The sequence below is a fragment of the Quercus robur genome, chromosome 3 (assembly GCF_932294415.1).
Source record: "Quercus robur chromosome 3, dhQueRobu3.1, whole genome shotgun sequence".
Lineage (NCBI taxonomy): Eukaryota > Viridiplantae > Streptophyta > Magnoliopsida > Fagales > Fagaceae > Quercus > Quercus robur.
In genome coordinates, this window is record NC_065536.1 from 15,701,423 (window position 1) to 15,722,555 (window position 21,133).

The 21,133-nt window shown below is 32.1% G+C and overlaps 1 protein-coding gene across 3 annotated transcripts; it reads right to left on the reverse strand.

Moving 5' to 3' along the window:
- Nucleotides 1-3,605: 3,605 nt before the first annotated feature.
- On the reverse strand, nucleotides 3,606-8,523 carry LOC126717254 (putative pentatricopeptide repeat-containing protein At1g26500). Of its 3 annotated transcripts, none has more exons than XM_050418776.1 (3): nucleotides 8,378-8,523; nucleotides 4,762-6,891; nucleotides 3,606-4,130 (listed from the first exon to the last, which is right to left on the reverse strand). In XM_050418776.1, the coding sequence occupies exon 2, from the start codon at nucleotides 6,850-6,852 to the stop codon at nucleotides 5,302-5,304; it is 1,551 nt and encodes a 516-aa protein (XP_050274733.1). In that variant the 5' UTR covers nucleotides 6,853-6,891; nucleotides 8,378-8,523; the 3' UTR covers nucleotides 3,606-4,130; nucleotides 4,762-5,301. The 3 variants fall into 3 exon arrangements, with proteins under 3 accessions (XP_050274733.1, XP_050274731.1, XP_050274732.1); XM_050418774.1 differs by having other exon boundaries at nucleotides 4,757-6,891; XM_050418775.1 differs by lacking the exon at nucleotides 8,378-8,523 and adding an exon at nucleotides 7,419-7,560 and having other exon boundaries at nucleotides 4,757-6,891.
- Between the last annotated feature and the right edge of the window lie 12,610 nt (nucleotides 8,524-21,133).

The window sequence follows — 21,133 nt, forward strand, 5'->3', positions numbered from 1 at the left end:
GGGTCTCCAGTACTTTTTTAACTGAGTTCAGTCGTCCCACCACTTGAGCTTAAGCTCTGGCCAAATCTCTGTAGACTAGCTCAGTTCGACCACAAATAAACTTGTTAGTCCTCCCAGTTACAATGGATTCCCTAATTTGCTTGGTAAGAAATAAATTATAAAAGAGCCTTCGAGTACTAGTTGGAAGAGGCAATCATACATTGTGAGTTTATATTAAGGGATAGGAATCAGAGACACTAATGGGGACTGATTAAAAATTTCCTGTCCATTTTTCAAGTTTCACTTTATATTTCCACCAATTATATCATATATATATATATATATATTTTTTTTTTTTAACTTTGGGTATTTTGTGGCTTCCAGCTAGCCCAACTGGTAAAGTCTCTGATGGTTGAATAAGAGACCTGGGGTTCAATCCCCGCCTACACCAAAAACTGATTGGTGTCTTGGTCTGATGATATAGAGTTATTATCAAGAGCGGACGCCATAAGTTGAAACTCTCTCTCAAAAAAAAAAAAAAACTTTGGGTATTTTAAGAGAAAATTAATATATATAAAATGACAAATTATGATTGGTGAAACATAATGTAAAACACAAAAAGTGGGATGAAGGATTTATATTCTATAAATTTTACTATGTAAAAGATTGATATTAAGGTTGTGTTTGGTATTAGCTTAAAAAACTACTTTTTTATTATTTAGCTTATTTTTACTATTATTCGTGAGTTTTATTGCACTTTTTGATACTATTCATGGATCTCGTTGTACTATTTCAACTACCTTTTAGCTTTATTTACAGTACTTTTAGCAAAAAAATTTCAATTTCAACTAAATAAGCTGTTTCCAAACGGAATAATGGGTACTAAAAATTTTATTATATATGCTTTCAAATTATGACTTTTTTATAATAAAAAAAATTTATAATTCAACAATTACAATGGAGGGAGGAAGGAGAATTTGAATTCTGAATGTTACTGTTAGAAATGCAAAGATATGTCAACTAGTTGAACTATATAGTTCTTAGTTAAGATGTGACAATTAGTTGAACTACATGGTTTTTAGCTGACGAGTCAATTTTTAGATACAACAAAAGAGTAAATAATCAAATTATTTATTATATTGTTGATGGGACACCAATTACATTAAATGTCATATTACTTTTGCAGCCATGTATGCATTTTATAAAATCAAATATGGAAGGCCACATTATACATGATTCTACCTATCTTATTTATCTATATAATATTTAAAACATGAATATTAGTATTTATTGTTGCTATGATTTTGTTAAGCCATATCAGCGAAACATTTTAGTTTATTATGTCAATTTTAGTCTATTCGGTCCACTTTGATCCACTTGGTCCATTTCAGTCCATTCTGGTCTACTTCGATCCATTTTGGACTAATTAGGCCTTGAATTGGTTCTTTTTGTAGTTTTCTCTTTTCAATTTTGGGCTCAAATTTTTTTTTCTTCTTAATTTCTGGATTTTTTCTTAATTTCTGGGTTGAAAAGTATAAAATTTTATCTTATTTTGCCAAACTTTTTTAGTTTTAGGCTAAAACATACCAACAAAATAGGCATTCAAAATTAGAGATCATACCCTAAAAAAGCAATAAAATGAAAAATATTTAAAAGATTACTTTAAAATTCAAGTTTTAATAATATAGGCATTATATTTATATTTGAAAAGAAAAAAAAATGTTATTATTCTAAACTTATATAATAATTTAAACTTAATATAACATGTTAAATGTGTTCCATAGAATGTGGGTGTATATTTAAAAGTAAAAAAAAAAAAAAAAAAAAAAAAAAAAAAAATCTTGGATGTGTTCAAATTAGTCAACTGATTACAATATATTTAAAAATTTTCTTTTTCATAACATCTTCTCCATTTATATAAAAAAATATTATAATTATGTGATTTAAATATTTTTTTATTAAATTACATTATATATATATATATAAAAATATTTATTTATTTATTGTTGTTGTTGTTGTTAAATGCAAAATACATTATATGTTTCATTACATAAAACTTATAAAAATAGAAAATACTTTAAAATAACAGGCACTATTAAACTACAAATTTTACATTATATTCTTCTAAAATAATTATATTATATTTTCTCATAGAATGTGTAAATTTGCTACTACTATATATAACTTATACATGCATTGCGTCTATAAGATTATTTAATTTTATATCAAGTAAATTTTTATGCTAAACCACCAATTTAGTTTAAGCATTTTGTTAGCAATGACCACATATTTACATCATATTGATTAGAATTAATAATCTCTAAACATTTAAATTCATTTTTTTTGTTAAATAAATTAAAGATTACACTGTCAAAATATACTAATAGTTTTAAAAATTATGAAACATATAAAAATTCAATCAAAATTTAAATAGTTTAAATAAAAAACGTCCCTTTACATGTCTAAGAACAAGTCGATATAAGAAAAATATAAAAAGAAAAGCTTTAATTTTCATAGACAAATGCAATAAAAAACTCTAACTTCGTACCACTTACTAATGATTAAATTTGCAGTTGTCCTTTCTTAATGAAAATACAAGAATACAAACAGAGCTTCATATCTCACTTATCGAATTGTGAGTATTTTTATAAAAAAAAAAAAAAAAAAAAAAATTTCGAAAATAAGGATAGTTTCAATTAAAGAGAATTATTTTTTATAAAAGATTTTTATTTATCTATTTTTAGAAACATATATCAAGAATATACTTTAATTTAATGAGCTAGTTTAAGATAATAAGAATAATAAGATGATGAAAAAAAAAAGCAGTGAAGCAATAACCGTGAGGATGATTATGTTCCACTGTTAATTTAGTGAGGGTACCGAAGGGAGGCATAGCGTAATTCAGGCAATCATACATCCCTCATATTTTTCTTGCACCTACAACAGTGAAGCTACTACATGTTTGAGGCACAATCTCTAAGGAAACATCATATATTTGTAATTTAGGCAGTGTTATTACACACATTTCTTTTTTTGAACGGGGATAAGTTACGATTTCAGTTCAAAAAATAAATTGTGTAAGATATGCGCAATAATATGTGTGAACTAACAATTACCCTTGTAAGTTGGGTCCAATGTAGTCATTTACACACCGAGAGAGCCGATAAAAATCGCACAAAGTCATTTAGTAAGAAAATATTATTTCATGTGAGTTCTACTTGGTGTTACTGTTTACTAAAAAAATAAAAAAATTAGGATATTTATCCCACATTGGTTGTGTGTGTCTAGAGTCCACTGTTTATAACCCAGTCTACAACTACAAAATAATTGTACTCTGGTTATGTAATGTATTATAAAGCTGGTTTAAGACACTAGTATTATTATTTTCGTGTGTATTCTAATAAGTATTACTGTTTACTCAGGAAAAAAAAAAAAAAAAAAAAGTAAGAAATATTAAAGTAACATCTATTCACTGTTTGAAATGGGGACTAAGTTTTTTTTGACAATTTAAGAATTTTGTTACTAAAGAGCTACCTCATGAAATGAACACACAAGGTAGCCTAAAAAAATACATCAAGTATTACATGCAAACGAAAGTGAATCAATGAAATCTGTGACAGTACTACTAGAACTAAGACCCATTAAATTTGACCATTCATCAAATTGTCTAACCAGGTAACTGAATGTGAGAAAGTTTATTCATTGGCAGGTCTGTTGGACCAATTAAGTGCCATTAATTAGTTTCATACTGTACAAAATAACCAAACTTTTGGTTGGAATAACCCCACTTGGGTCCGTATCTCAAATTACTAGTGGATATGGCTTAATTAACTCCACAACTTTGACTACAAGATTGCCAAAGGAAAGATGTATTTCCTATAAAGCAAACAGAACATCCAGTCATAACCCGTTTGAATGTGAGCAAGGAACAAAAAGTCTGGCAATCACAGTGCTTGGGAGTAAGGCCAGCCATACAACGTCTGAAGTCATCAAGCATTCGATCCATTCATCGGCCCCAAGATATTATACTTTACCAAGATTAAGCTTAACATAATTTTTATTTAAAACAAAAATTGCTGATATGACATCGACATCAGCTGGATATTGCTTTTCCAACCGCAACAGCAGTAGCACCTTATCCGTTGCCTCACCTGACAAACGGGGGGATGTCTTATCAATCATCAAATATATGAAAGGAAAAACAAATCGGGAGCCTGAAAAAAAATCTCCTTCTGCTTGTCATGCTCGCAATAACAGGTTGATCAGAGGCCAAATGCCATCACATCTAAATTGTTGAAAATTGAAGTTTATTTACATAAAGCAGAGTGTTTTGAAGGATGGAGAGCTAGTAACAACAACTTAATTTAATGGTGGGAAGTTTAGAACACATAAGGGACACACAGGGTGTAGCTGATCCACTATGGGTTTGAAAAATTGCATATACAAAATTGCTCAATTTACAGTGGCATAACTTAATCCTCTCTCTCTTGATATATATATATATATATATATTAGGTGTGCAATTATGTATAAGTGTATCTATAATTGTATATATGAGCTTTGTATTTGACATTGACCAAATCCATGTTGTGATAATCGAACATGACAGAAGTTTTTATTAAATAGTGGTAATATGTAGTAGGAAGAAGCATCTTCTCAAAGGCTAACTATAACAATGAAACCATTCTATAGATAACAGCATAAGGTCTTGAAGAGCAATTATAGAACTACAAATATAACAAAGGAAATCATAAAAAAGTGAAATTTTGCAACTAACCTGACCTTCCATTTGCAGACAACTTTTTCATATTGGATATCACTTCCATTATCATCTATTTGCCATGAGTTGGATGAAAATTGACAGCGAAACAGACTTTACTTTTTCCTCCCCATCCTGCTCATCAATATGCAAGATGGTCTTGCAACTGCACTACCAACCAACTCTAATATCTCAGGAGCAGTACAAAGCACACCCTTATGCTCCTAGGAAGGCAATAGCAATTTGCTCCAAGTAAATGATTTTGAGTTTAAAAGTCATCAATATGTGTGCATGCATAGAATATAAGTAAGCTTTAGCTCAGCAATTAGGGATTACCAAATCTTCTACTACAGTGATCATCTCTTACACTTAATATATTTGTAAGATCACATCCTTTGCGCCTCAAAATAGTACAATCAAAGGGAGAAAATTTTGGGGACCTGGAAGCAGAGAGAGAAATGTTCCTGATTAATTAATTTTCAATCCATCAACTTCCTTTCTTGTTTGTCATATAACCTCCTGGGAGCAAATTATTATCTACAAATTCTTCATTAAATCAGTTCTCAAAGTTCCACTGCTCTGTTTCTTCTTCTGTCTCTCGTAGCCATTCTCTGCCCATACCTCTCAAATATATCTGCCAAATCAACTGACCCTACCTCTCTCAATTTCTTTGCCACATCCTCAAACATAACAACACCCTCCTCATTTGAATAATACTTCAAAAACTTATTGTAATCAAATCTGGGAACCTCAAGCCCTTTCCTTAAACTCCTCTCCACATACTTTGTGGCTTCTAAAGACTTTCCCGCCTTAACCAAACCACCAACAAAAATAGTTTCAAAATTCACAAGTGGGTCAGTTCCCTTCCTCCCTCTCTTCCCTAAATGCCCTTGCAATAACATTATGTAGGTATGCATTGTCGGCTCACACCCTCTCTTTATCATCTCTCTAAACACTTGTGTTGCTTCACTTGCCCTTCTTAACTTCAAAAGTCCTTTTATCAACCCATGGTACACATTGATATCCGGTTTCTCAATCCCTTCCACAATCCTATAAGCCTCTCTAACTCTCCCTCTCGCCAAAAGCCCATATATAAGCGATCCCAATGTTAGATTATCAGCCTGAGCCCCTCTCTCACGCATTTCTTCAAACAACATGTACGCTTGTGCAATCTTACCCCTTTTGCACATCCACTCAATCACAAGCCTATAAGTTGAAAGACCCAAATCATCAATTCTCTTTGTCCTCATCATCTGAAATAACTTCAATGCCTCATCATACCTATTAATCTTGAAGAGGGATTCCATCATTTTCTCAACCGCATCAATATCAGGCTGGAACCCCTCATCCACCATCAAATTCCAAACCTTTGAAGCCTCAACCAAATCACCCACATCACAAAAACCCTGTATCAAACACTTATAAGTAACCCCACTTGGCTTTATCCATTCTTTCAACTTGGACACAACAAACTTGGCCTCCTCAACAAGTCCGTTCCCACACAAAGTCTCAACCACCTTATTCAAAGTCTCCAAGCTATACTCATACCCACATGCATTCATAGAGTGAAAAAATTCCACACACCTTTTCAACTCCCTCGCTGCTGCCAAGGTGTTGAGAGCAATCCTAAAAGTCTTCTCATTGACAAGACGACGTCGTCCCATCTCATGGAGAAGCTCCCAGAAAAGCTCAATGTTGCGTGATTTGCCAATCACGTCAAGCAACTTGTTGAAGGAGACAGAGGTGTGAGTGAAATGTGAATGTGAATTGGCTTCTGTGTATTGAAAGAAGCGGTAGACAGGTCGCCATGAGTAAGGGAACTTGTTGCAGACTTGGAGGAAGAACTCAAGGGTGAGGTGGTTGTCTTGGTCGAATTGTGACTGGCAAGCGTGGAGCTTGGAGTGAAGTCTTGGGTCTGGTGAGTCTTGTTGCTGGTAGAGGATGGTGCAGACTCGGAGTAGGTGATCCGGGTTAGGTGGCAAAATGGTGGTAATGGGCTTGGAAGGTTGTGGTGTGTGAGTACGGTTGGTGCTTAATAGATGAAGGTGGTGGTGGTGGTGATGATAGATGAGGTTTATGATGGGTTTAGTGGGTGCTATTCGTTTCACTATCATTGAGAGAGACTGATCTTGTTCACAATTTGCTGAAGCAGACTGCATTGAAATCACATTTTGTAGTGTCAAAATGGAAATTTTATCAAACCAATTATAACATAAACTGAAATTGACTTATTAAAAACACACATTGATGTTTGTTACACATAACATTAAGCTATAAAGTTTCTATAATGGCAAAAGTCACCTAAATATAATTCATGGTAAAAAAAAAACCCTTCTACAAACTAGCATTTCAACTTGTAGAAGCTTCCCTAAAAGAAAGGGGCCCAATGGACATCACAATGCCTATCAGCAGTCTAAGCTTCCAGTGAGTTTTCAGACCTTGAATGCTTGGAATTGAAAAAAGCCACAGATGGAATCGGACTTAAAAAAATAATGCATAAAACTCTTTCAAATTCAAGGCACTTCAATTGGCACACCATTATTAATAACAAAGACAATGTAAACCCTTTAAAATTACCACCATAAGCAAAGTTTGGAAGCTTTTCTTATTGATTTTCCTGTGGTTTCTGAGCAACCAAACAAAGGAAACAAATGAAAAAGAGATAGAGGCAGAATAGCACCTGGAAGTAGAACGAGCTTAAAGTGATGGCAGTTCCATCAACCAATGTAGTTGAGAAGTTGAGCTTGAGAATGATGGCTATGGGGGTTTGATGGTGCACAAAGAGAGAAAGAGAGAGACGTGGCAGAAAATTCAGTGGGTCAGGTTTTTTTTATTTTATTTAATTTTTAATTTTTTTACTATGATTGATTTCACAGACTAGTGCATTCCCATCATGCTAGTTAAACTAGCATTTGGGGAAGAAAATAGCTAAACCCACACAAATCTGTAGTGCATCAGCCTCCTCAAACTAGCATAGAGAAGTAGCGTTTGAACTTTGAACATTATCTCATTATTATTGTTGAGGGTACAATTAATCGCTATTGTTAAAAAATAAAAAAAAATAAAATCAGCTGTTTATTCAATTGCAGTATTGCATTCTCTCTCTCTCTCTCAATGTCTGATCCACATAGATTAGCGGTAGTTAAATTGTTGCTGGTGGACCGGTGGTGGTGCAAGGTGTTGGAGGTTTGACTGGTTTATGATTTGGGTTGAGTTTTGTTGGGTTGCATCTGTAGATGCTGGTTTGCATTCCTTTTACTCATTCTAGGTTTGAAGGTGCATAAGTTGAGTGAGGAAGAGTGTGAATGCTTCAGAACAAAATGTTTGATATGAGGACAAGATTCCATTCTTTTCATTGAATTAAAAAAAAAAAAATCTTCTTCCTTTTGTTTTCACAGGGCTCTGTTCCTGGTACAAAAATCATACCCTATGCTTCTACTAAAGAAAAAAAAAGGCTACAACTATAAATTTTCACTACCAAAGTTTCTCATAGTCATTTCTTCAAACACATTGCATACAACTTACAGCCTAACAAAAATTGAACAAGTTATCGTAAAACCACAAAATTTATAACTCCCAATACCAAAGTCTCTCATAGTAACTTGTTAGGACACAAAGAAACAATCAACAAACACTCACCTCGCAGTAGCTTCCCGATTCTGCTTACTACTTTTGCAACTTCTGCGAAGGTGAAGAAGACTAAAGAGAGAGCAATCGGAAATACTCATAAAATCAGAATTTCTAAACGTTTAGCATTTGACACGTCATTTAAAACTAACAACAATTTAACCTAGCTAGTACCAAAGTTAACGTTAATTTAGTTTTTATACCGTTAATAACTCTAATTGTCGAAGTTAAGGAGGGGAGGAAGAGAAATCTTTGATAATAAATTGTTACTGATTTACTGGTTTTAATCGAACATACCACTGATATTATTGCACTTAAAATTTGTTATATTAAATTATTGTGATATATTGTAGCATTTTTATCCAAGTAAATATTCTAAATTAATGTTGTCAAAAATTTTGTAACTCTATAACATTTTCCTACCAAATTTATTCTTTTTTTTTTTTTTGTGATTTAATGATTTTTTTGAAGCTTTGTCAAGTTTTATTGTTGTGCATACATGACTAGAGAGAGTCGATAACGCAGGTGGACACATCTTTCTTGAGTGCATATTTTATTTCATACTAAAATGATAGACTTATAATCAGGACCGACTCAACAACTTTGAGAGCCTTAAACGAAAAATTTAAATGGAGCATTTTTTATATTTAAATATTAATTAAATAATATTTATTAAATTTTTTATTTTTATTTAAAATAATATTAATCATTATAATACAAATAAGTTGACATGATATAATCCAAATGGGTAGCATAAAAAAAAGTGGTAAAAGATATAGTGGGCGTGTGTGTATAAATTAAGTGTGGGTGTGATTGGGTTAGTGTGTGGCTGTGTGGCTGTGTGGCGTGTTGGGCCAGCTGTGAAGTGTGAACTATGGACTTATGGCCTTGTGCAGAATCAAGATGTGCAGTGATGTGGCTTGTGGGCAAACTGTGCAGTGCTGTGGGCTGTGCAAGACCAGCATAATGTCCTATCAATCAAGCAGATTAAAAAATATAATTTAAAATATTTAAATTGAATAAAAAGCAAACTCTTCGATCTTAAATATCTTGGTTTACCGAAAAAAAAAAAAATATATATATATATATATATATATCGAAAAGACAAAGAGCGAGAGAGGGCCAAAATGATTACCTCTGTTATACCCACAAGTTATAATCATGGGTTCAATCTGTGGGCTATAATGTAAATAATTATAAATATAGTAATTGTAATTTTGTAAGCAAAACAGCGAACATATTACAAATTGTAGTAAATTACTTGAATAACTTTTACCCAAGCGTAATTTAATTAACCATGCACATCCAAGCCCAACCCAACTTAACCTGGGTGTGTGTGAGAGAGAGCCTCACTTGGGTAGGCCCTCCCTTGAGGCAATACCCAAAGCCGAACGTCTTGATATTTAAACCCACAAAATGTTTACAATCTTTTCAATGTGAGAATGCATTTTCACATCTTCTACAATGTTTAAGTAGGCATCTTAGGTGTCAATTTTTTCATTGACTCCTTGACGGTTTTGAGGAAGTGGCCAGAAATTAGTTGCAATTTCCGAATACTTTCACGCCATTCCTCTCTATTTTCCCTCTATCCAATTAGAACATTAAAATTACTTAGAAATTTTTATAAAATATATACATAAATAATTAAAATATATTTATTGACTTATTCAGTTTGGTTTAGTCTAGTCGATTTGATTTATTTTCTTCAAGATTGAAATAGGGATCGAAATTGATTATTATTTTTTAAATGAAGAAACAGATTTTTTTTTTTTTTTTTTTTTTTACATTAATAGTACAATGTAAACTAATAATTAATTTTCTTTAAAAGTAATTATGAAATACCTTGATTCTTTTTTCTTTTTCTTTTTTATTTTATTTTATTTTGAAACGTGCCAGAAAGCCTTTATTAATGAATAAAAATCAATGAACATCTCAAAGAACAACAAATAAAACATCAAGTGGAATATCTTCTAACTTAGCTTTTCTTGCTAATCATGTGCAATGACATTATTGCTGAGTTGTAATTAATCCCATCAAATCATGCCATTGCACAATACATAATTATAGCATAGAATGATATACCTTTGAATGCTCATAAATTTCCCAACAACAAATATTTTTAATATTCTAGTAAAAGCAATGCAATATTGTACTTGTTCAACTCCTTATATATGGTATATACGTTTTAAGCTAGCTGTTAAAGCCCTCAAATATTATTCACCAAACGAAATGAAGATACAACTCAATATTATCTCATTGGAGTATTCCAATAGTTATTTCGATCTCTCTAAGAAATTGTGTGATGAGGGAATTTCCGTGAGGGTGGGAATATCCGACACTCATTCTCCACCATATAAGTATACTAAAACAAAATTCTCTACGAGAGACAATTATGAAAGCAATATCTTAATGTGGAACTTCCCAATGGAGTTTGAACTTTTAGGAGGATCACACAATAAGATGCTATATTTTGAATTCCAACGCCTAAAACGTAACCAAGTTATTGAACAAGCTTTCGAATTGGTACCTAATCTTTTCTTCGAGAATATCCCACAACAGTGGAAAATCGACTATGGACTTACAAAGCCTGCTGATCCACTTTCATTTAGACAGCCAGAGTTCATGCAAATCGATGAACCTTTCAAAGAAATAATGAGACTGACTGATATAGGGTGGTTTAAGTTCTCATATAGGTTTACTGCAAATTGAAGTGTAATATTGTCAAACCCCTAATATTTATCAGGAATTATTTGGTGTTGTTTAGGGGATCGATTAATTTGGATGAATAAAATTATATATTTTTCTAGTTATTTCTCTTAAATTTTGTTTAAGTTTTATTGTTAAGTCATTGCTTTTGTTGCTCCTTAATTTCATACCAAGTTTTCCAATTGAAGTGATAGTTCTTACAATTTGACCTTGCTGTGTACTCACAAATGCAAGATATTATTTGTGTGTTATAGTGCATCAAATGTGAAACTCTATAGAATTTTTGTTGTGAAAAAAAAGAAAAAGAAAAAATGCCACAAGAAATATTGAATAAACTCACACACTAGATACTAGAACACATACAATTAATAAAAAGTTAGGATTTAAACAATTACCTTTAGACACACTAGCAAACTTGAACGGATTATTAATCAACACCAAATAGAGATGCATGCAATTTTCTTTTTATTATACGACATAAGTTTTAAACTCAATTATTTATAATCCATCAAAATTTAATTTAAAGTTCTTATAAGTTTCAAAATTATTTATTTATGATTTAATTTTGTACTAAATTTTATAGAATTTTCCTTTTTCCTACACAATATAAGATTTTGTGTGAAAATTGTCTTCCATGTTGTTATTATTATTTTTTTATATAAGATATAATTTCTACTCTAGCCTAATCTAAGTGTATATGTGTGTGAAGTTCTCTCCTAGAAACTTGAACTTCGGCTCTTACCCCCCACAACCTATAATTAAGCACTTTATACTTATGGAGTGACCATCGCACCAAAGGTGTGCGGTGGTGTCTTCCATATTATTTTTAAGTTAGTTCACTTCGGACAATATTTATGGTTGCATGTTGAAAAAATTCCAAACCTCCACCGTCCCACCAAATTGGACGCATTAGCTTTAATTTTTTTTTTTATACTAAACTTATAATTTTATTTTATCACATTTATGATTAAGTTTAAAAAGTACTCCCTATTAGTCTTATAACCCATACAAGAACTTGCAACAAAAATATAAACCATGAAAGTAAATTATAGAAAGTGTCCACTTAATTTACTTTCATGGTTTATAAGTGGACACTTTCTATAATTTACTTTCATGGTTTATACTTTCTATAATTTACTTTCTATAAGTAGTGTGTACTTTTGATCTATGAGAAAGCTTACTAACCATTGACAATTCATAATAATTTAATAATTTGTAAAGTAGGGGTGTTGAACAATATATATTTGGGAGCGAGTGACCAAATTTGGGCTAGTTATAATTTTCTTCCTAATACTTTTAAATCTTATATATTGATTTTTATATATAATTAAAAAAAAAATAGAATTATAGGGGGTCACTCATGCATGGCCCCCTTGTTTAGTTTAGGCTTTAGCTGTAGTTCTGCTGCTACTCGCAGTTATATTGGCTTCCCATATTTGCTTGGTAAAAACTAAAACATAAAAGATCCTAAGAGCATCTTCAATAGACTAGCCAAAGTCATTTTTTGGAGAGCAAAGAAGGATGGACGAAAGCTGGTTCACTGGTGTCTCAATATCTGGATGAATATATATATATATATATCTGTTGTGAATTGTGACAGTGAAACCCTCATCCCATCCTACTGTGCTTCTGACTCAAAAAACGTCTGGCATGGGGTTTGTTATTTGAAACGAGAGGCAATCTGATAGCAGCCCTTAGTAAGAAGCTTAACGCACCCTTGGAAGCTATTGAAGTGGAAGCAAAGGCCTTTGGAGTAGGTTTCCAGTTTGCTAAAGATATGGGCATTCAGGAAATATTTGTTATGGAGGGTGATTCCCTTACAATGATACATGTCTTGAATGAGCAATCTCCACCTTCATTGTCTGTGACTTCGGTTGTTTATGGTATTTTGTCGTTCCTTCTTGACCTTTGTAGAGTTGCCTTTTTTCCATGTTCGCATCCAAGATAACAAATCTGCACACTTTTTAGCTAAAAATGTTCTAAACATTGATAATTTTTCTGTTTGGATTGAAGAGAATTCTTATTTTTTAGAATACATTTTTTTTATTTTATGATATTACAAGTTTTAACTGATTTTTAATTTTATAGTTGAATGATATCCATAGTCTTCCAAAATATATATATATATATATAATAAAATAAAATAAAAAAACATATCTCATGCAAGTAAGTTCCGTCAACTGTTATGTTCCTAAATCAATGTATCAAATTTTAAACATAATAATAATAATAATAAATAAATAAATCACTTTTTAAATTGTCAGTGTGACACCAATTATGTTGTCATATCACTTTTGGTAAATATTTGTAGAAAAATTGATATATGGCACATATAATATTTTGGAAGACCACAATTATATACATGAATTTAATTATCTTTGCGCAATATTCAAAATCGGTTGCAATTAGGGATTAATCAAAAGTAATTAAAGGGAATCAATTTTTTATTGATTGATTTGGGATTACAGCCTTGAATGTCAGGCATAAAAAATCCGAGCAATCATTGAGCCAAGTTATATATACCTTCTAAGATTGAGTCGGAAATGGAAGAAATAGTAATGACACAGAGAGTGTTTCTTTATATTGGCAAAAATAAAACTATAACGGATAGGAAAATTTTGTAATATGCTAAATTCATATATTATATATTACTAGTAATTTTTTTTATGAGAATCATATTATTAATAATTCAATTAGTACGCAGAGAAATAATTATTCTAGGTTTTGACTTTTATTATAAATTCACACACACACATATATATATATATATATATATATATATATATACTAGTATTTGAGAATTTAATTTGTCTGATTAAAAATGAAAGAAAATATTTATTCCCAGCTTTCACGTGACTCCCCCCACAAAATAGTGAAATACCCGCAAACTCTTCTCCCATATATTTTTACATTTACGGTCATAAAGTTTACGTTTTTGGTAATCCTCTTACATATACGGCTAGAAGCAAAGACATGGTCATGTGTCTTTAGGGTTTATAAGAATCTAAATTTGGAACAGACACGCATGCAAGAGAGATGAGGAAAAAATTTCGTTTTGTTTTAATTGATTTTAAAGAAAGGTGTTTCGGTTTTTTAAGTTTGTTTCACCTAAGAAAGAAACATGTACTTTTCACGTGCAGTAGGATATTAATTAAAAAAAAAAAAAAACATAAAAAGGATTCAATAAAAAGTTTGTTTCGGTTTTTTAAGTTTATTTCACCTAAGAAAGAAACATAAAAAAATAATAAAATAAAATAAAATAAAAAGAAGATTCAATAAATCAATTCAAGATATAAATTAATTTTCAGTGTAATTAAGTATATTCAAACTTAAATCTCTTATTTTATAATAAAATATTTTACCAGTTAAACTAATTGGAACCTACTAAAAAAATCCTAAGTTAAAGATATAAATAGCCAAATATGAAATCCTATTTAATTTGAAATAAAATATTTTTATATAAGGATTTATCATTTGGACATCTCAATTAAGTCCTCCATAATTTTTCGTAATAAAAAAGTCTAATGCACCACGTGGCCCTCGCAAGGGAAGCGTGAGGTCATACACACACACACTTTTGCCTAGAAAGGTCTTCCAATTGGCCACATTGCTTAGAATACCTGTCAAAAAATGCAAATTTACAAAAAACTAACTAGCAATCTTCCTTAGACAACACCACCAGATTGATCTTAATCTCACTTTCCATTATCTCTGCAACCCTACCTTTATGTGTGGTGACCAAAATTCTACTACTTAGGGCACCATTCTAGACCATAAATTAAAGTCTACAGTCCACACATCATCAAAGACAATAAAAACTTTTTAGATTTGCTTAATCAATTCATAATTTTTTGCCATTAGATTTGGAAATTCAGTAATGTTGGGCGATCACCATCAAAAACTTCAATGATTGCGTTGGCAACCCTACACTGATCAAAAGGTTTGGAAACCCAAATTCCTTTTCCAAAATGGGCATGCACACTAGGATAACTGTAGGCAACTTGGGCTAGAGCCGTTTTGCCAATACCACCCATGCCCACTTTGAAGATGACATGGAGGTTTCTTTATGGCACATCTCTACTATTACCCTCGCCCAAAAGGTTGCTCACTAGATCATCCCTATCCTTATCATGTTCAAGAATTTCGACTCCTCAACTAAAAATGTAGTTATTGGTTGCTCCTCAAAGGTAGGACTTCCATTCAACTGAAATCTATACATCTCTCTCTTTCACTCTCTCTCTTTAGTAATTTTATCTAATTTTCAATTCATTTCTTTTATCTTGTGAGCAATGTCATGACACAGAACAAGTTTACCAACTTGATGTAGACAACATGAAGTAACAAACTAACAACATCAATTAATTGAACTTATATATACTAAAAGTTAAAAAATATTTATTACAATGAAAATTTTTTTTGCAATAACATCAAAATCATTGCAATAGTTGATGCAAGGTGTTGCAATAAAATTTGAAGTAATAGGTTTGTGCAACCAAAAAAAAAAATCGTTGTAATAAAATTTAGATATTTTAATGACAACGTTGATACAATGATATATTTGTTGTTTAACAAACAATTTACTAGTTTGAATATCTTGTAGCAATAGGTTATTACTTTACGAATTTTATTACAATAGATTGCAAATAATTTACCAAAATAATTTGGGTCAAGTTATTGCAACGATAATTTTGTTGTAATAGATAATTGTTTTATATTTGTTATTATAATAAATTGTAAAATAATTGATATTGGATTATTGCAATAATATTTTTGTTGCAGTTTCATATTTTTCATTACAATGACAAATATAAAACTGCAATAGATTGTAAAATAATTAATATTTTGTTATTACAATGACATCTTTATTGCAATAACCTATTACTTTGAAATTTTAATTATAATAGATTGTAAAAATAATTGGTATAAAATTATTGCAACAATTTCTTTGATTTAAGTTATTGCAACAAATTTTTCTATTGTAGTTTTATATTAAAGAGAAAGAATTTTCAATTTGGTCAAGGAAATCAACCAAGGAGACAGTGTGAGGCCCTGTTACTCTTCAATGCATAAACCTTCCAACTTTGGAGGCTACTCTAAGGCATTCAAAATTAATACATCCCTCCTCATTCTTTCATCGTCCGACTGTAAGGCATCCCCAAATAATCAATTCCTCTATCTTCTCTATCCTTCCCTTTCTCAAAAAAGAGAGACAATTAGTTTGCCCATCCCCTACGGTAATTCTATGTACTCAAAAATATTAAGCCAAGTAATCTTCAAAAATTATAATTTGCACATATTACAAATGGTTTCAGGCAATTTACCATAGTAGTCAACTATAGATTGAGATACTTTAAATGTATTAAATTATCTATTGTATTCAAAAGTTCTACTGAATTCTTCAAAGTTAATGCTCGTAATCGTCTAAAATTTTGAAATAAATTAGTGCTACAACCCACAACTTTTTCAATTTTCGATAAACTTTTTCCAAAATTGGTTTACTATTGTGTGCCCTTAGGGCACACATTAGTAAAATCCAAAAACAAATGCAAAGCATTTGTATAATCTGATTCCATCCAGTTGTCACTATCTTTCGCGATGCATTCCTTTTTTGTGATTGACTATGCATAGTCATGCATAGTATCATGTGTTTTTAATCATAAGAACTTAGTACTAGCCTTCACGAATTTTATTGCAATAAATTACAAATAATTTACCAAAATAATTTGGATCAAGTTATTGCAACGATATCTTTGTTGTAATAAATAATTTTTTTTATGGTTGTTATTGCAATAGATTATAAAATAATTGATATCAGATTATTGCAATAATATTTTCATTGCAATTTCATATTTGTCATTGTAATAGATTGTAAAATAATTGATATTTAACTATTGCAATAATTGCTTTATTATAATAATCTATCACTTTGAAATTTTCATTGTAGTATATTGCAAAAATAATTGTTATCAAGTTATTGCAATGATTTTTCAATTTAAGTTATTGCAACAAATTTTTGGTACCACTATTACACATACAGGAGTTACATACACATTTCTTACACACAGAATGAAAGAAGTATAGTATAATGGTGGTACCAAAAATTTGTTGCAATAACTTAAATTGAAAAATCATTGCAATAACTTGATACTAATTATTTTTGCAACAAATTTTTGGTACCACCATTATATAAGTTATTGCAACAAATTTTGGTACCACCATTATATCATATACCTTATTACACACAAAAGTTACATACACCTCATTTTTGAATTAAAATTGTGACTTAACACCCCTTGTGTTTTTATCAAACTCACAGACACTTTGGCCACTCTCACCACTTGAAATTGCTAACCCTAGTTCCATCTCCAACCAACCACACATTGACTTAGCTCACAATGCTCTTTACTCAAACCCCTCTCTTTTAGCTTTAACTTAGCTAACACTTTTGGCCTTTAGAGTAGCTTCAAAATGGGCTGAGATAATGTTTTTTTTTTTTTTTTTTTTTTTTTCCAAGCATATGACTTTTGACGTTGGTGATGGTGTTTGAGTTAGGTTTTGGCAATGACTCGTGGTGTGCACAAAATCCTTTAAAGGAGTTGTATTTGGACTTGTTTACTTACTCGGTTAACAAGGAAGCCTCGGTTTCTAATTTGCTGATTACCATTTACCATGCAAGTGGAGAAGGAATGAGTTGGAATGTTTCCTTTACAGGTTGTTGCATGATTGGGAACTAGATTCAGTGACATCCATCTTTACCCTATGGCGGGAGGGGGTCTTTAATTGGGAATGATATTTAATTTTGATGCTTGTTCATTCTATAAGGCTCTTTGTGGTACGGGTGGCATTCCTTTCCTTGAAATAGTTTTTTTTTTTTTTTTTTTTTTTTTTTGGTGAGGACCAGCGCTTGGGGTAAAATCCTTATTATTGATAATCTCATTAATAAGGACTTCTCTTAATGGGTTGGTGTGATTTGTCTAGGGGCAACTGTGATTTCATTTATGTGTGATGTGAAGTTTTCTTAATGTTTAGAGTTTAATGGGTAATGCTAGTGATAGTTCATCCTTATTATTTGCGTGGAAGAATTAGTTTGGAAAACATTCCTCAATAGTTTAGAATTTGGTGTCATCGAATTTGATGTGGTTAGTGTGAAGGGAGAGTGCATTTTTTGCATGTTTCAAAATGTAGAGACAGTGGCTGAGCCTGGAAGATATGATTTTGGGGGGCAAATAAAAATTTGATGAATAAGTAAATCCTTTTAAATTCCATGTTCCTATACATATGGTAATATAAAGGAGGATATAGATTAATTTAAAATATAAAGTATAACACTAATATGTCTACTACAATTTTAAAAAAATTAATAATTAAATTTGATTCGTGCTTTACCGACTGGGATTAATTTCCTTATGCAAATAGGATTCGGTCAAGGCTTAACCGACTTAGGGCAACATATAGTGGCAATCCAAGCCACACTTGGAAAGCCACTCACTTAACACTATTCAATACCGAAAAGGAGTAGGATTCTCTTCTTATATAATTTGAATTTCATACACATTCATTCACGCTATTTTGCTTCTCAATATCTCTATCTCTCTCATTCCAACGTTGTTTTGCTGCTCTTCTCTCTGTGGAAGTCATGACAGACCTTATGTTAAGGTGGGCTGAACACGAATGGATTGAAGGGAAAGATAAGAATGCCTATGAACTGGCAAAGACGGCGAAATATTTTGACCCATACTTTGAAGGGGTGGACAGATACGTCACTGCGTTATCTATCCACCACGCGGGCGAGTTTGACAAGAACAAGCTTGGTTATACCGACCTCTATGCACTCCTTGGCTTCAAGACTGCTGATCACCCATCAATCACTCATAACTCCATCAAAGAAAGGTATACTGAGTATGCAATGTTGGTGCATCCCAACGAGTTTTCCTCCCCAATGGCGCATGGGGCTCTCAGACTCATGGACAAGGCGTGGGCGGTGCTGGGTAACGAGCAAAGGAGAGAGGACTATGACGTTTGTGTTGGTCTACGTAGACCAAAGCCAAAGAATATTGATAAGCCAGAGACCACTACTGAGACCTCAATTGCTGCTGCTACTGCCCAAACTGATGATCAGAGGCCAAAGGTTGGGATGAAAAGATGTGCTCCTCTTACGGCTACGGCCGACGAAAACATGGGTCGGATGGTGCGTCATAGAAGGGTTTAGACTAAGGCCAACTACGGCCGACGACAACATGGGTTGCTGGAGCGTCCTAGAAGGGTTTAGCCTAAGGCCAACCCTAGTCCATGATTCATTCTTTTAGTTTTCTTGCAAAAGAAACGAGTTTCTTGGTTTCTTGGTTTCAGTTTACTATGAAGAATATATAGGACTTGAGGGGTTTCATTATGTGTCTAAAAGATCTGAATATTTTGTAAATTTCCTTTTGAAATCAATGGAATTGTATGGTGTTTCATGTTTCATTTATGTTTTTCTTATAGAATAGATTTGCCATGGTTTTAATTGCATCATGGTTTTAATTGCATCATTAAAGTGCTGCAATTAATTTTGAGTTTATTTAGATCATATTGTCCATTATGGAACGGAATAACAGTATAATTTGTCAATGGCCTTGAAATTCGGCTGTACTTTTCTTCAATGTAAAGATGTAAAGATATTAGATTGTGAAAGCTCACTTGGTGTGTAAAACACTAGTGAATGTTTAGATCCCTAATTACAAAATAACCAACACAAACTTATATTCAAACAATGTATGTGTGAAATATGAAATATAAGCAATATGCAATTAAACAAACTATTTTACCACATAATTAATCACAAACACACTGGCAAGTGTTATTGAAAAGGAAACCGAAAAACTCTGCGAAAAATCTCTCCACCGCCATCCAAGCCGTAAAATGATCCACTAGAAAATTAGTTGGGATACATGAATAGCAATAGACCCTCCAAGCCTAATCTGTCTGATGCATCTAAGCCCTCCAAGTTTCTTACTCCAACAGGATTACGCCTAACCTTATCTTCTTTAGGTTTTCGAATCTCGCAATAAGCTCCATATTGCATCTGCCATCCTTAGCATCTTCCAATGTTTCCCAAACTCCAAAAACACTCTCAACACTCTAAATGTGTGTGAGTTGTGTTTGTGTATAAATCTCCTCTCAATGGATATAACAATGGGAGAGGGAAGAAGAAGAGACTAGAAAGATTTCTCTTTAAAAATGAGTAGCTCTCTTTGTAATAAAGTTAGTGTGTTGTAGAAACCTTTCTTAGGGTTTTTCTCTCTATAGTCTCCTCACAATTTCTATGGGTAATGAGGGTATATATAGTATGAGTGATGAAAATACGAAAAGTCACTATTTTCAGTAAAACAGGAGAATTTCGCGATTCACTCGCAACTGGTGCAAGTCGCGAATCCAAGTTGCAAGTTAATCTCCTGGACAGGCTGTACTAAATTGGACACCTGGCCTAACTGTTCACATTCTTGCATGTGCTTCTCTTGTGACCTTCAGCTATCTTAATCAAATCTTCACCACTTGATACTAAACCCATTACAAATAAATCCCACAAAAATACAAGAAAATAAATTTGTTCAATTACAACACTATTTGTCATGAAATAAGCCAACACTAATGTTATGAGAGAAATCATAACTTAATCCCCTCATAAATTATTTTCTTTGTTTATCATCGTTTATGGTATCCAACATCCAGCAAAGGACAAGCGTCTTGTTTTTCGTTAGTAAAATACATATCTTGGTAACTTCCAAAGATGAGGTGCATCCTCCAGATCAGTGAGAGATTGAGTTTCAATATTTTGGATGTGTCAACATCCAGCAAAGGATAAAGGTCTTGTTTTTCGTTAGTAAAATACATACATTAGTTACTTCCAAAGATGACGTGCATCCTCCAGATCAATGAGAGATTGAGTTTCAATATTTTGGATGTGCCAAAATGAATATGCTAATCAATCAAATTTGGGCACAGCTTCGATCGGATCAATCCTTGAAAAAGGACCATCCTTCTACTCTTAAATGGCCCATATGTAATGTAAAAAACACATCAGCC